This window comes from Triturus cristatus, chromosome 5_1 (genome assembly GCF_964204655.1).
Source record: "Triturus cristatus chromosome 5_1, aTriCri1.1, whole genome shotgun sequence".
Taxonomy (NCBI): Eukaryota; Metazoa; Chordata; class Amphibia; order Caudata; family Salamandridae; genus Triturus; species Triturus cristatus.
Genome location: NC_140587.1, coordinates 368092708 through 368106821, shown reverse-complemented (window position 1 = coordinate 368106821; position 14114 = coordinate 368092708). Strand labels below are relative to the sequence as shown.

Genomic DNA, 14114 nt, shown 5'->3' with positions numbered 1-14114 from the left:
AAAAAGTGGAAAACACAACACAATACAAAATGTACTCTAATTTATAAACATGGAGAACATTTTAATTAACAAAATAACACCAACACGACACACAAATAAAAAAGGGGAACCAGAGACATTATTTTTAAACTTAAAAAAAACACAACAGACAACTGGTAATGCTATACCAGGGCAAGGCTAAAGTTTGAGGGCCGACCATGATGGTGTGCGGGTCAAATATGAGGCATAGGTAGGTCATGAGTTACCTTTGGACTTAGACATTTGACTGGAGAAAATGGTGGTGGTCAATGTGTCGATGACCGGGAAAGCTGCAAAGGGGATCTGAGTTGAGGTTCAATGGTGTTCGATTGGAAAGAGCAGGATCCCAGTGCGGTCGTCGAAAAAGGACATGACTGGTCAGAGCAGGTGAAGTCTAGCATCTGCCCCCAAAAAGGTCTCCACGTTCATCGGCTTCAGCTTGGCCTTGCTCTTGGTGAAGCTCACCAAGTTCACACCTGGAAATTTTTGTAAAAGTGAGATTTGCTGGGCAAACCAACATGTTGGATCCCACCATTGAGTCAATTACCTTGGCTTGATAGAAGTCCGGTCATCTAGCGTAGCCAAAATTAAACTGCACTGGGAGTGTCACATCTATGCTCAGTGAGTGCCTGTCTGTGTGTGGCGGAAACTCCTGGCCGCTCCTTAACCATTAGGATAAGGGTTCCCGGGGAGGAACCTGCCCACTTTTGCAGTACATCCTGTGAGTTTTACTGTAAAATATCCCTCAGTGCCCCTCTCTTCCTAAAAGTGACATGACATAACCTTTTTTTCCCTGTGGAAAGCTCCCTGTGCCCACTCAGAGTATCACTCAAAACCATTCCTGGGGTATATTCTCTCCCACTGGGAGTTTGCATGAGTGGCTAGCAGGACATTAGAGGGGGCAGGCCCAGGTGAGCTACATCTGCCAGTGACAAGGTAGGTATCTGTTAGTTAATTTCCTGGGCAATGCCCAGATGGTCTGCTTGTCAGTGGAAGATCAACGGCTCTTCCTTTTGTCTAAGCTCTGGGAGCCCCTTCACACTTAATCAAGAAGACATTCAGCTCCTGAGTGAACACCGACAGAGAGGCACATTTGGCCCAGGCAGAAAAATTACATCTTTCTGAAACCTGTCATTTTCAAAATATTAATATAAAATACAGATTGGCCATTAAGTTGGACTTTATAGTATTGTTAAAATGAGTCCTTGAACCATTTTTTCTAGCTTCTCCCAAAATAAAATTAAGCACTAAAGGTGTTATCATGTATCTCTGTGCTTTGTAATGGGAAAGCCAGCCTTGACACAGTGAAAAATATAACGCATACATGTACTACTTTTAAATACCATGCACCCTGCCCTATGGACATTTAGGGCCTGATTTATTGGTGGCTTATATGTATTTAGAAGGGAGGTTTCAGCCTTGCAAAAGGTTTGTAGACAAGCTTTGCACTGTCACTTTAGTGGTGGCACAATATGTGCGGCAGTCCACTAGTGACTTCTAACTTACAGATCCTGGGTATACTTCAGTATCATATATTTTGGAATTATAGGTAAGTTAAATATGTTAATCAGGAGTATAACCAATTTCGACATGTTTGAGGATGCATGTCACATGCACAGAGCCTGGTTGGGGAGTTTGAACAATCAGGAAGAGGTATTTTCCTACAGTTGATACTTGTCTTTAGCTCTCCAATGTGTGACATGAGTGAAAGGGCAGGTGCATGCAAACATCAGATGGCTGTTACCTAAATTGAAGAGCCATTGGCTATGAGAGTAGCTTTTATATATCAGGTAATGAAAGCGCAGGAGGTACACTTGTGGCATGTGCCTATCAGTCCCTCTGCCAACCAATCGCCACCCAATCGCAGGTATGGCTGGAAAATGTGGCTGTATATTTGCAAGAGCATTTTGCTCCTCTGCAAGTGAACACAAACGTTACATGAATCTGGCCAATGATATCTTTTTGTATATTGATTTAGTATTTACCACTGTGGTTGAGTTTTAGTAAAATGCTAATTTGACAACATAGACATTGTAAAATAGATGAGGAATTAGATATAAATAGCTTTCTTTCTTATTTAAGAAGGCAGCGTCTATACATAATTCACGTTTTCTGAATTAATGTAACTGTTGCAACTTGCACTAATTTATTTGTGACTCTCCGGATATGTTCTTATAGCAGCGGGTGCCTAAAATATTGTTTATTTTTATAAATCACATACATTTGTATAGACAGTAAAACACGCTTAAATGCTTATGGTAGAAATCCCAATATTTATTATGCATGCATTGCAGCAGACTCTACTCTAAGTACAGCATTAAAAGACGACTGCTTATGGGACGATTCAGCTTTGAAAGATGCTGGAGTGCAAATGTGGGATACAGCTGAGCAGCATACCCAACTGCTCTACTGTTAACATTGAACGTGCCTGCTGACTCCCTCTGCCAACTCTGCAAATGCAAGCATATGTGGTGAACATAGACTGAAATTGATATTGTGCTGGCTATTATGTCTACCTTCCCTGTGAGGTTCCCTGTCAAAGGAATGGAACAATACTTGGCATACTCTATTGGCAGTAAGGCCCAGGTTTACTAAGGCCAGCACATAGCAGTACAAACTGGTGCATGGTATTTACTTTTCAGTGCAAAAGATGCAAAAACCTTTTTTTATTCTGCTTTGCATTACAGTGTCAAATGGGTGTTGCCTGGGTGGATTAAGGTGAAAACCCATAGGTTTAACACAAAGCCCCATAGATAGGCAGACTGTACTTTGCAACAAAAACGAATGGCTACTTGAAGGCAGAGACATTTAAAGGCACAGGCAAAGTGGGCTCTGGCTCAGAGGCCCAGCTTTCAAGGGGGGGCCTCATTTAATTGATCAAATGCTTTCAGACAAATATAAACACCTTTACCTGGCCGCTTATCATGCTCTTTAAAAACACCAACTTGCACAGAAAAGAGGACAACTTAATAAAAATAAACATAACAATCCATGACAAAGAGCCAGCAGCCCTCCCAGCCTTTCAGCAGCTGATATAAGACACTTTTTCTTTTTTAGTTTAAGAAGAATTTTATTGATGCAAATAGAAACTGCTAAACAATATAATATAGAAATGTAATATAAGGAAAAAACAGGTGTGCAATCTGATAGGGCAAAATATGTGAAAAAAGATAGAAGAAAAGAGAAGGAGAGAGCAACGTTAGTCAGTTATCAATATATCATAACTATTATATAATTGTTAACAAGAATTAACAATAAACACATGAGTTATAAAAAATATAAACAAAATGGCAAATAGAAAAAGAGGTAAGACAAATATGTACATACAAACTGGGTGTTACTCATGGAGGTTTAGAAACTTCTTCATTCTGAGGGTTATGAGCTTGGGATGAATGTGCAGCTACATTAAGAAAATGAGTAATGGGTGACCCTAGGAGATCTCTTTTTATTGCGAGTGAAACAGGGTGAACATATGCTCTGTCTAATCTATGGTTATAGCAAATCCCATACCACCAAGCACGGTAGGAGAGAGTGGAGGCATCTTTCCATGACCTGGTGATCTGTTGGAAAACGACTGCAAGAAGTAAATCAATGATATGGAAGTTGAGAGGATGTGAATCCCAATCATCAGAGAGACTACCTAGAAATATATTAACAAGGGAGAAAGGGATTTGGGTATGAAATATGATATTAATCTGCGTCCATACCTGTTTCCAGAAATTATGGACAAGGGGGCAAAGGAGAAACATATGTTTTAAGTCTGCTGGAGTTGTATTACAGGACCAGCAGAAGGAGGAGAGAGTAGAGTTAATTTTGTGTAATGAAGTGAGAGTAAGTAAGAATCTGTTGTAAACGTAAAACAAAATTTGAGTGGTGTTAGCAGCTGGTGAAGATTTTCTAAGTTTAGTCCAAATCTTATTCCATGTAGAAATAGGAAAGGAGGATTGAAGATCCATTTCCCAGAGTAATTCCATTTCTTTTTTATCCCTAATAGGTGAAAAAGATGATAAAGATTGGTAGAGCTGGGATGCAGATGGGGAGAGGGGCAGGATGGATAGAACGTGTGGGGGTGGAGAGGAAAGAGCAGTTCTAGTAGTCACATTATTATAAGCTACTTGTGATTAGAGAAAGTAAGGAGGTGTATTTAGATAGATATGATGAAGGAAAAGAAAAACGCGCCTGGGCAGGAGTAAAGGACAGCCAGGAATCTTCGTGAAGAAGTTGGTGAATCCAATGAAGTCCTTTAAGATACCAATTTTTCCCACAAATAACTTTATTCTTTAGTTTAATATCCTTATTATACCATATTGAAGACTGCAGGAATTTTTCAATAGAAGAGAGATGATTAGTGACTAAAGGTTTAAGTATCTTCCAAGAATTATTAAGAATGGGAAGAGAAAAAGAAATGGGACGGTGGGTGCAAGACAAGAATTCTTGAAAGGAGAAAGGGTGAAAGAAGGATTTTTCAACTGCAATCCACAATGGTAGAGACAAGGTATCCACATCGTCTAAAAGCAGTAACAAGGTTTGTTTAAGAGAAAAAGCAGTATGATAGATCTGGAAATCTGGAAAATTAATGCCTCCTGAAAATTTAGGGCGTTTAAGTTTATGTAAGGAAATGTGGGGTATTTTGTTATTCCATAAATATTTTGATAATATAGAATATATTGTTTAAAAGTGGGAGTTGACGATATTTATAGGGTTACTGGAAATATAAAAAAGAATGATAGGGACTAACATCATTTTGATCGTGTCAAGGCGTCACCACCATGTTAAAAATAAAGGATTCCATTTAGATGTAGTAGGACTCAAAAGGGAATGGAGTTCTTTAAAATTAGCTAAGACAGAATCTTTAATAAGAGGATTTAAACCACAAGCCTAGATATTTAATTTTATCAGCGTTCCATTTAAAACCATATAGAATATAATCTGCAGAAAAACACAATTTATTCAAAGGAAGGATTTTACATTTATCAACATTTAACTTATAGCCGGAGACAGATGCAAATGATGATACTTCCGATAAAAAAGCCGGAAGAGATGATTGTGGGTGTGATAAAAAGAGTCAAATATCATCTGCATAAACAGATAATTTTAATTGGGTAGAACCATATTTAAAGTCTGTGATTTGAGAGTTTGAACGAATCTTTATCAGGAAAGGTTCAAGCGCAAGGATAAAGAGAAGTGGAGAAGGAGGACAACCTTGTCGTACCCCACGTTGTAGACGGAAATAAGATGAAAGAAGACCATTTGCGAATACGGAGGAGACTAGAGAGGAATAGAGTAAAGAGACATAATTTTTAAAAGTAGGACCATAACCAAACCAGGATAAAGCAGAGATATTCAGAACAGGAGACGCAGGAATTTGGAGGACCTGCGGAAGAAACGACTTAAAGAAAGAGATGGGATCGGAACCTTCCAAGCCTTCCGCCAGGCCATAAATGCGTAGATTGTTGCGTCGATTATGATTTTCCAGATTTTCCACTTGTTTTTGGAGAAATAGAATAACAGACTGTATGGAAGGAACTTGGTTCACCACCTCTTGGACAGAGACTGCTTGCTGTTCCATCAGCATGATCCTATTCTCCATAGTTGCCCATTTGTCATATAAGGATTGAAGGAGTCTATTAGTTTCCTCAATATAAGGACGAAGAGAGCATATTTCCTCAAGTAGTAGAACCATAGTACCTGGTGGAGGAGACGCAGCAGGTGAAGGAGGAGTTGTTTTAACTTGTTTGCCAGAAGAAGCAGTGGCTAGTTTCGGGGCAAGGTTGGTTGAGGAGAGGGAGGTACTAGGAGATGGTGTTGAAGCGTCTGGGTGAGGAAATGATGGGGGGCCCTCAGTGTGGGCCATAGTAGTTGACAGAATGGAATAAGGATTGTGGTCTGCCAAAGACGTAAATGGTATGAAAGGTCCAGCAACACGACGTTGGGATTTCGTTCTCTGATACAACTGCAAGTAATAATGCAACACTGTCTGTAACAAGTAATGTCACTTCAGAAAAACAACAATGTCCACAGGAATTGAACTAAAAATAGTGAGAAACAAGTACCTTGCTAGGCAGGTAAAAGAAAACTTGTCAAGGATTTGTAGCACTAAGCAGCATTATCCTGTTGAATATGGTAATAGTGCTGAAAAGACGACCATAAAATAAAGATTGTTTCCAGAGTCTATAATGCCGATGAAGAAAAGGCAGTCATAGGAGAAAAGGCAGGAAATGCCATCATTTGAGCAAAAATGTAATTAAACTTGCTAATTTGAAGAGATTCCTCGGTGTCAGGCGCTGAAAGCGGCGAGCGTTAGAAAACAAAATGGGGGCGTGAGTTCCGTGCAGAACACCCGCCGGCCGCATTTGAGATGAAAGGAGAGCTCACCAAAGGTGTGAAAGGAGGCAGAGCTGTGCCGGAGCTGCTCACATGGCAGATAATGCCCTCCAGGAGCAGCGACGAGCTGAAGGCCAGCCAGAAAGCCCGCACCCCCGATGAGCCACCACGGAGCCTCCTCAAGCAGCGGCCATCTTCGGTTGGCGTCAAGCCATGCCCCCAGCAGCTGATATAAGACATAATATAATTGAAAAATAAATTCTAAATAAGGTTAGTAAGATACAATCTGGATTATAAGAGTGAATATTTAGGGACCGATTCCGATCCTGGAAAAACCGGGTACGAATCGTCGGACGGAGCGTTTTCTCCGTCTGACTCGTACCCGGGAAAAATACCTTACAAATATGCAAGTACGATTTGTACGGAAACACCATTTCCGTACGAATCGTAAAAAACACCGACCGGCAAAAAAACACATACAAATCGGATCCGGGACTCCGCGTACGCGACATTCGCACGGAGTCAGGCAGCGTTTTACGGATCAGCAAGTACGATTGGTATCCACAGCACTTCGCACGGCAACATTTTTACGGGACCCAAAAAGTGCCGGAAAGCACGACGAAAAGGGGGCCGGTACGCACCGTACCCCCATCCCTACATGTCCGCACCGTACCCCCACCCCCCCATGTCTGCACCGTACCCCTAGCCCCCCCATGTACGCGCCGTACCCCCACCCCACCCCCGTAGGTACGGAGCGTACCCCCACCCCCGTAGGTACGGAGCGTACCTCACCCCCGTAGGTACGGAGCGTACCCCCAGCCCCGTAGGTACGGTGCGTACCTACGGGGGTGGGGGTACGCTCCGTACCTACCCTACGGGGGTGGGGGTACGCTCCGCTCCGGACAGATGGGGCTGCACTTTAGTCTGGAATGAATTAGCTATTTTATTCACATACAGAAATCATTTTAAAGATTTGCTTGCTTTAGATGTCTTAAATTATAGAGAAGAAACCCCTCAAGGCAATGAACTATAAAAAATATAGCATGTCCCCTGCTTGCAAAGGGCCACAAACAGCTTTTTCAAACATTTCAGATAGCAATTCTGTCACTTTAGCACATTATAATCAAGTAAAAATAGTAAGGTCCTCATTACAAGTTTTTCATAATAGGCTGGGGCAGCCACGGCCCGTATAGGGCGTGTGAACGGGGCGGTGACTTAGGGCGGGGGAGGGGCAGGGTGCAATTGCCAGCTCATTCCTCTTCCTTTCTTGCATCTTTTTTTCTATCCATCCTTTTATGCATGGCAAATCATTCTTCTACCCTTCTCTCTTTCTATGCCTCTCTCTCTCTGCATGCTCCTCTTTCTGTTCTTCATCAAACCCTTGTTCCCCTTCTAGTATGCCTCTGCCTTAATGCCCCCTCATTCTAACAGTCTCTTTTTCTTCATCCACCAACCTATTTCTTTTTATCTTTTTCTTCCCCTCTCTGCACCTTCTTTACATTCTTTACGCCTTCTTTATAGATCAACTTTGTTTCCCTCCCTCTCTTTATCTCCACCCCACACCTATTGTCTCCATTGTTTCCACTTTTGTTCCTCATGCTTCCATTCTCCCTTAATATTCTATTCCTACATCTTCCTTCCAATGCTTTTTACTCACATTCTCTGTTTTGCCATCTGATTTTCCTCTTTCTTCTGCTCGCTCATCCTGTCTCTCAGCTCCTATCCTTCTGGCCCCTCCTTTTTTTTTCTCTCATGTACTAACTATAATTTCCCCTCTCATTCTTTCTTCCATCTTTTTCTTTTCACTTCTCCCATTCTTCAATCCCCATCTAATTTTCTTGGATCGCCTCAGGTTCTTCACATAATTCCTACCCTGTTTGATGCTCTCTCATCTACCTTTCTATTTCTCTCCCTTATCCTTGCTCATCCTTTCTTTTTCCCCTTTGCTTACTTCCGTCCATTCCCTCTCTTTTTTCCTCTTGTCTCTTCTGCCCTATACTGCCTTTCTCACCCCACCTCCTATTTCACTCCCTTTCTTCTTTCTATCCCCTTCTCTGTTATTCTTCCTCATTCCTCTACTTGTGTGAAGAAGGGTAAAGCTGGAGACCATGTCGAATTTGAGAGTAACAAAAAGAATGGAAAGGGTAACCTCAATGGCCCACATGTGTTGAGTAAAAATAGTGCTGGAAAAAGGCAAGGTTAAGGCTGGTACATAGCGACACTGGATGGACCTTGCAATCCTCATCTGCTACATGTTTCTATTGATCACAATGGAACAATGGAACACCTAGTTTAGCCTAGTCCTCACAGCTCTTGTGTTGTTCTCAAAATCAAAGACTACACCATCCATGCAAGGTGTCATGTAGTCATTTCCTTAGATCTTGCCAAACTGTTAAATTTCTTGTGAGTACATGTTATGAATATAGAATGTTTGAAATCTGGAAAATCCTGCCATGATCATAGAACTTTGACAAAAACACTATAACCTCATTGTGGTCTGCCTCATGGTGCTCTATGGTGTGCTACATCAAGACTCTCTAATGTCAGATTATAAAAGGGGGGATTAAAAGGTATGGGTGGGTAAGGCATTGCAGATTTTATATAAGTTACTGCCTATCATTTGTCATTTTTCTTTCACCATTTCTGAAATTTTAATGTATAATTCAACGGGTGCGAGTTAGTTGAAAATAGATCAGAAATTCAAAGTTGTTTGAAACAGGGGCCCCCAAAATATGTTTGGCCCGAAACCCCTAACATCCTTAAACTGCCACTGCTTGAAGGAGGTGTAAATGTGTTCATTTCTTTAAAAAGTAACAAGTTGAATGTATCCTGCAGTGTACATCAAATGACAGCTATTCTTCTGAGTTTGTCTATCCATAGGAATTTGTACTGGAAGGGTATTCTTCCAGAGGTGATCCTATGCCAGAAAGAGCACACTGACCTTTGCACCATGGTGCGAGGCTGTGCATTATGGCACTCATGTTAAAACCCATTTCATGGAATGACAGCAGCGTTCTACCATAGTAGATTTGGCTCTGCTTGGATTCTTCCACCTTGTGCAAAGCAGCACAGTAAATCTGGTTGCTCTACAGCATTGCGTTTATATTAATAAATCTGAGCCTACAATTTAAATTAGATAGAAATATTCTAATGTTTAAGACAGGCATGTACAACATTAGAAAATATGGGGCATATCAACAACAACCGGCGATAATTATCGCTCAGCGCTCTTAGCGTGAGGATAATTATCGCCGGCTAGCGTGAATTTTTATCGCTGAGATAGCGTGCTATTAGCAACGCTTATCTCAATAGCGATAAAAATCTACACGCTAACAGGCTAACGTGAGATTATCTCTGGAAACCCAGCGATAATCACACGTTACCTTGTTGATAGGGACAGGCAAATTTAGCCATGATATCCCCCTTCCATAGGATATCATGGCTAAGTCTGAAAATTAGCAGACGTAAAAAAGCAGCGTTAACCGCGGTTAGCGCTGCTTTTTTTGTCTCTAACAGGGTTAGCGACATTCTTGATAATAGGAGAAATGTCGCTTAGCGACATTTCTCCTATTATTTTACTCTGGAACGCCCCCTTTGCATCTCATTAGAGATGCAAGGGGAAGCGTAGAGTAAAAGGGTGCTAACATGCAAATTTGCGTGTTAGCACCCTGTTGTTGATAGGGCGCTAGTTTTATCTCTGCTTTTTTGGCTTTTAAAGCCAAAAAAGCAGAGATAAAGCCCTTGTTGATATGCCCCTATGTTTTTAGCTTTGCATTGTTGAATGATTGCCATTGTGTAAATTAAAATAACACATGTTGTTTTTGGTACTAATGTAGGAAACAGAAATCTAACATTATTTGGCTCCAATTTTGGAAATGCATTGATCGACACTAGAGTATACATTGGTGCGGGTCTGTGTCCAGTACTTGCAATGAATTCCACGCATGTTGTCTGCCTGTTGCCCAGTCTCCCACCCGGTTCGTACCCTGTCCTGCTGCAGGTTGGAAACTTGAGTTTTGCTTCAGTCAGGTAAGATGATTTTTGATTGTACTGTAGTATTGGTGATAACATTTTGTTCTTGGCTAGTAGTGGCTTCATTTAGCTTTTTGTGAATTTGTGTAGCTTTCCATCTAATCCAACTGATGATTACTAGTATCAAGAATGTATTTAATGATTTTGTACTTGTAGCTAAGAAGCATCCTTCTGTACTGTGGGTCTAAGAGAAATTCATACTAAATTACTTATATTTTAGGCATGAGATATAAACTAATGTATAAATGTGGGTGTCAAATTTCTACATGAATTGCTGATCTGCATATAGACATGGATATCCAAAAGGACATGCCTAGTCCATAAATATGGCATATATGACAAACTCACTCTTTGACACCCAGATGCATTTACAAACTCACCCTAAAATGCTACTAATTGGAATAAAATGAACATCAACAATTTACCACATGTTAAATATGGATACAAACATACTTTAGCAAGCATGTGCAAAAGTAAATGGGAACAACTTAATAAAAATGATCCATTTTCCAGACAGCATATTTTGAATGAGCCTGATCTAAGATTTCAATTGAGCTTCAGAAGAGCAGCGCTTACTCTCTGGAGGTGGGTAGGTTGGTAGGGGGGCGGTGACTTGCCAGTCATTGTACTGTGCAGCATTTTTAATGAAGGAAGTCTTGTTCTGTACCACTACTTATCGCTCATTGTTTTAAATAAAACTGTCCATAACATTCTTCGATTTACTGTAATTAATTTATAGGCAGTTCTGCACTAACACACGACAATCCTGAAATGATAAACATTTTTATCACCAAAATGCAGAAGTTATTTATTTATTTTTTCTGTCATTGGCAAACTGGTGGATTACCAAATCAACTGACAAAATCAGGGTTCTGGTAACTTCCTATATGAAATTAATGAATGTTCCACCTATACCACCTTCCCTAAGAAATCTCAGTGATTCATGGATAAAATTTATGTCACCCTAAAATTTACTTCTAGCAGTCCGCTTTAACCCCCCTTGATCTTGCGATAAGAGTCACTACCCTCCCCAACATCATGCCTAAGAAAATAAGCAGAGTCAATAATATTCAGGACCCCCACTCAACAAATGAGTTCTTGATCAGGGAAAACTTAAAAGATTTTATTACAAAATATCAACAATAAGGTAGTACTGAATAAAGTTACATGTAATGAAGACAAAAATGCAAATGAACAGCAAAATCAATAGAGAGGACTGGGCAGACTCTCTAACTGTTAGAGTCTCAGCAGGAGCTGGAGAAGTGCCTGGCTAACCCCAAAACCAAAGGTTTTTATACATGTTTCCAGCATTAACCATGAGCAACACTTCAAAATCACAATGGTATGACTAGCGATAAGATTTTCCAAACAAATCAAAGAATAACATTTCATTATAATGCACATAGAATTAACCCACCTTAACAAACATATTCAGCAGCATCTAAACTGTTGCTGTTCAGAGATGTACAACACTTACATTATTTAAATAATAGACCATATGACAATGTTTTTTTACCAGGCCCACATCAGGAAGATAAAGCAGGAAGACCTTAGAAATGTCAAATTCAATATTTGAGAAAGTTTTCATTCACAATGCATGCGCTTGAAGGGAAATTACTAGTTCTGTCACATTGTCCTGTACTTTGCAAAGATTGCAGAAACTGTGCTGAAAGAAGTCACTCAGGTGCAAATTGATTGGGAGGTGGAAATGAGCAGGTACAATTTGAACAGTTTATCAGAAACAACATTCATTTTAATCAAATGGTATATCAAATTAAAATGTGTCACCACTAAACTCATTAGTAAACACACTTATAAATGTCTGAGAAAAATTGTTTCAAGTGCAACATTATTACGTCACCTTAAAAATTCTTAATTCTACAAATGATTTGTCACCGAAGAGGGCACATTAAAAAACATTTCCAGAGTACACATATGTGTAATTATTCAATTTATTTGTATTATTAGGGAGCGACACCAGGGTTAGGTAAATTCCCGTTCAGGAACAGATCGGAGAGGTGTCATAGTTCTAAATATATGTGAATATTTTTTTTTCTTGCATCTTTTATCATAACACTTAGCGCATTTTTGACAATACAATGTGCCTTCATTGGGGGTATTCTCTTATTAGTAACATGACGTAACAAATCAAAATCCTGGATTTCACATTTTATCACAAAGGAGCGTTGCCAAGCAGAACAGAAATGCTTCAACTTAATAACATGTCTAACAATGACTAATTTATTGACACACAATAATGCAAAGTGCAGATTCCTGTTTTTTAAAGCAGCCCATGTTCTTTACAGAATCTAGTTCTGCTTTTAAAAAACACAAGGTGGGAAAACTTGGCAGTATGGGAAAACTTCTAGAGGAGCAGGCATTGGTCTACTGGACCAGTGTCTATTTTCACCCAAGGTCTCCCGGCACCATACACCAAGAATGAATTATCTTTGGGAGACACATTTCCCTTTACAAATCAGTTACCACCTCCTGGTGTCTGCAACTTATCAATTGTTTGATATGATCACTGTAATTGTGGTTTCAAACCACTCATTCATGTCATACTAAAATGCAGTTGGAACGGATATCCCTTTTATGTCTCTACCTAATTGTGACTCAGTATGAGTCACTAAACTCATTTTTCAAGTTAGGAAGGCGTTTCCAACACCTAATTCCATTGTGTGCAATAGCAAAATGGATTTGAACCCCTTGCCCTTGCCCTAGGTTGATCAAAAACTGATTTGATTAGGGACTTCCCCCTAAAATCATTTGTATCTTTTCTTTTCCCTTAGTGACCCTTTGAAGGCTAACATTACATACATTTTGGAGGTACACAGTATTTCTCCTCAGCATGGATCAGTGTATGGTGGCACAAAAATCACAATAACAGGTTCTGGATTCAACACAGAGCAAGAGATTAATGAAGTGCAGCTAGGTAAGTTTTGCTTTTGGAGTATTTTTTCATTTTAAGGTCAAAAGTTAAATCTTAATTTGTTTGATCTTGAATATTATGTAAATAGAGAAGTAAACAATAGATGATGTCTGCTCACTTCCTTATCAGTGGAGGTTATCACCACTTTTGTGTGTACTGGATTATTTTGACATGCATTAGGACATTTTGAAAATGGCTCTCTCACTTGCTCAATGAGAAAATGTCACAGGAGAAGGTCTTATTATTTATATTCATTTGGTACTTACTACTGACACATGGATGGCCTGCCATCAATGAGGCACTAGTCCATCCATTGCATGTTAGCCATTCAGGAGTGACAAGGCCCCCACCGCTAGCAGACACATATCAGATTGCCCAGCCTCAGACATTCTCAAAGTTCCACCACACATTTGAGTACTGAAACCCCACAGCCTTCCAGCCATCAGACACCACGCTTTACCTGCACAGCTTATACATTGGCAGAAAACATTCAAACTGTGGAGAATAAATGTGTTTACTCACTCTTAGTTTTCAGGACTGCTCATTTTCAAGTACTAAACAGAATCTTAAGAATGAGGGGTTCTTAGACAGAGACATAACACAACTGATCTGTAGTTGAAATATGTATATACCTTGTTCCAAAGTGCTTCCACGCTCCATAATTTCATAGTGTATTTTTCTTTCATAATATATTATAAATAGCTTTGATATCTGTGTAGCATAAACTAAACTTAACAAGAACTGACACCCACCATAAAACATAGTGGTCCTCTAAAGAAGTTACACTTATAAGGCTTACAAGGTGTCT

The 14114-nt window shown here is 39.9% G+C and overlaps 1 protein-coding gene across 1 annotated transcript in view; it reads left to right on the top strand.

The window, feature by feature from the left end:
* LOC146830898 (fibrocystin-L-like) overlaps positions 1-14114 on the top strand; it is a 1500901-nt gene that overhangs the window by 703858 nt on the left and 782929 nt on the right. The window contains exons 34-35 of the mRNA XM_085605087.1: positions 10179-10371; positions 13167-13309. Coding sequence (XP_085461213.1) covers positions 10179-10371; positions 13167-13309 — 336 coding nt within the window. The remainder of the gene's footprint in view (positions 1-10178; positions 10372-13166; positions 13310-14114) is intronic.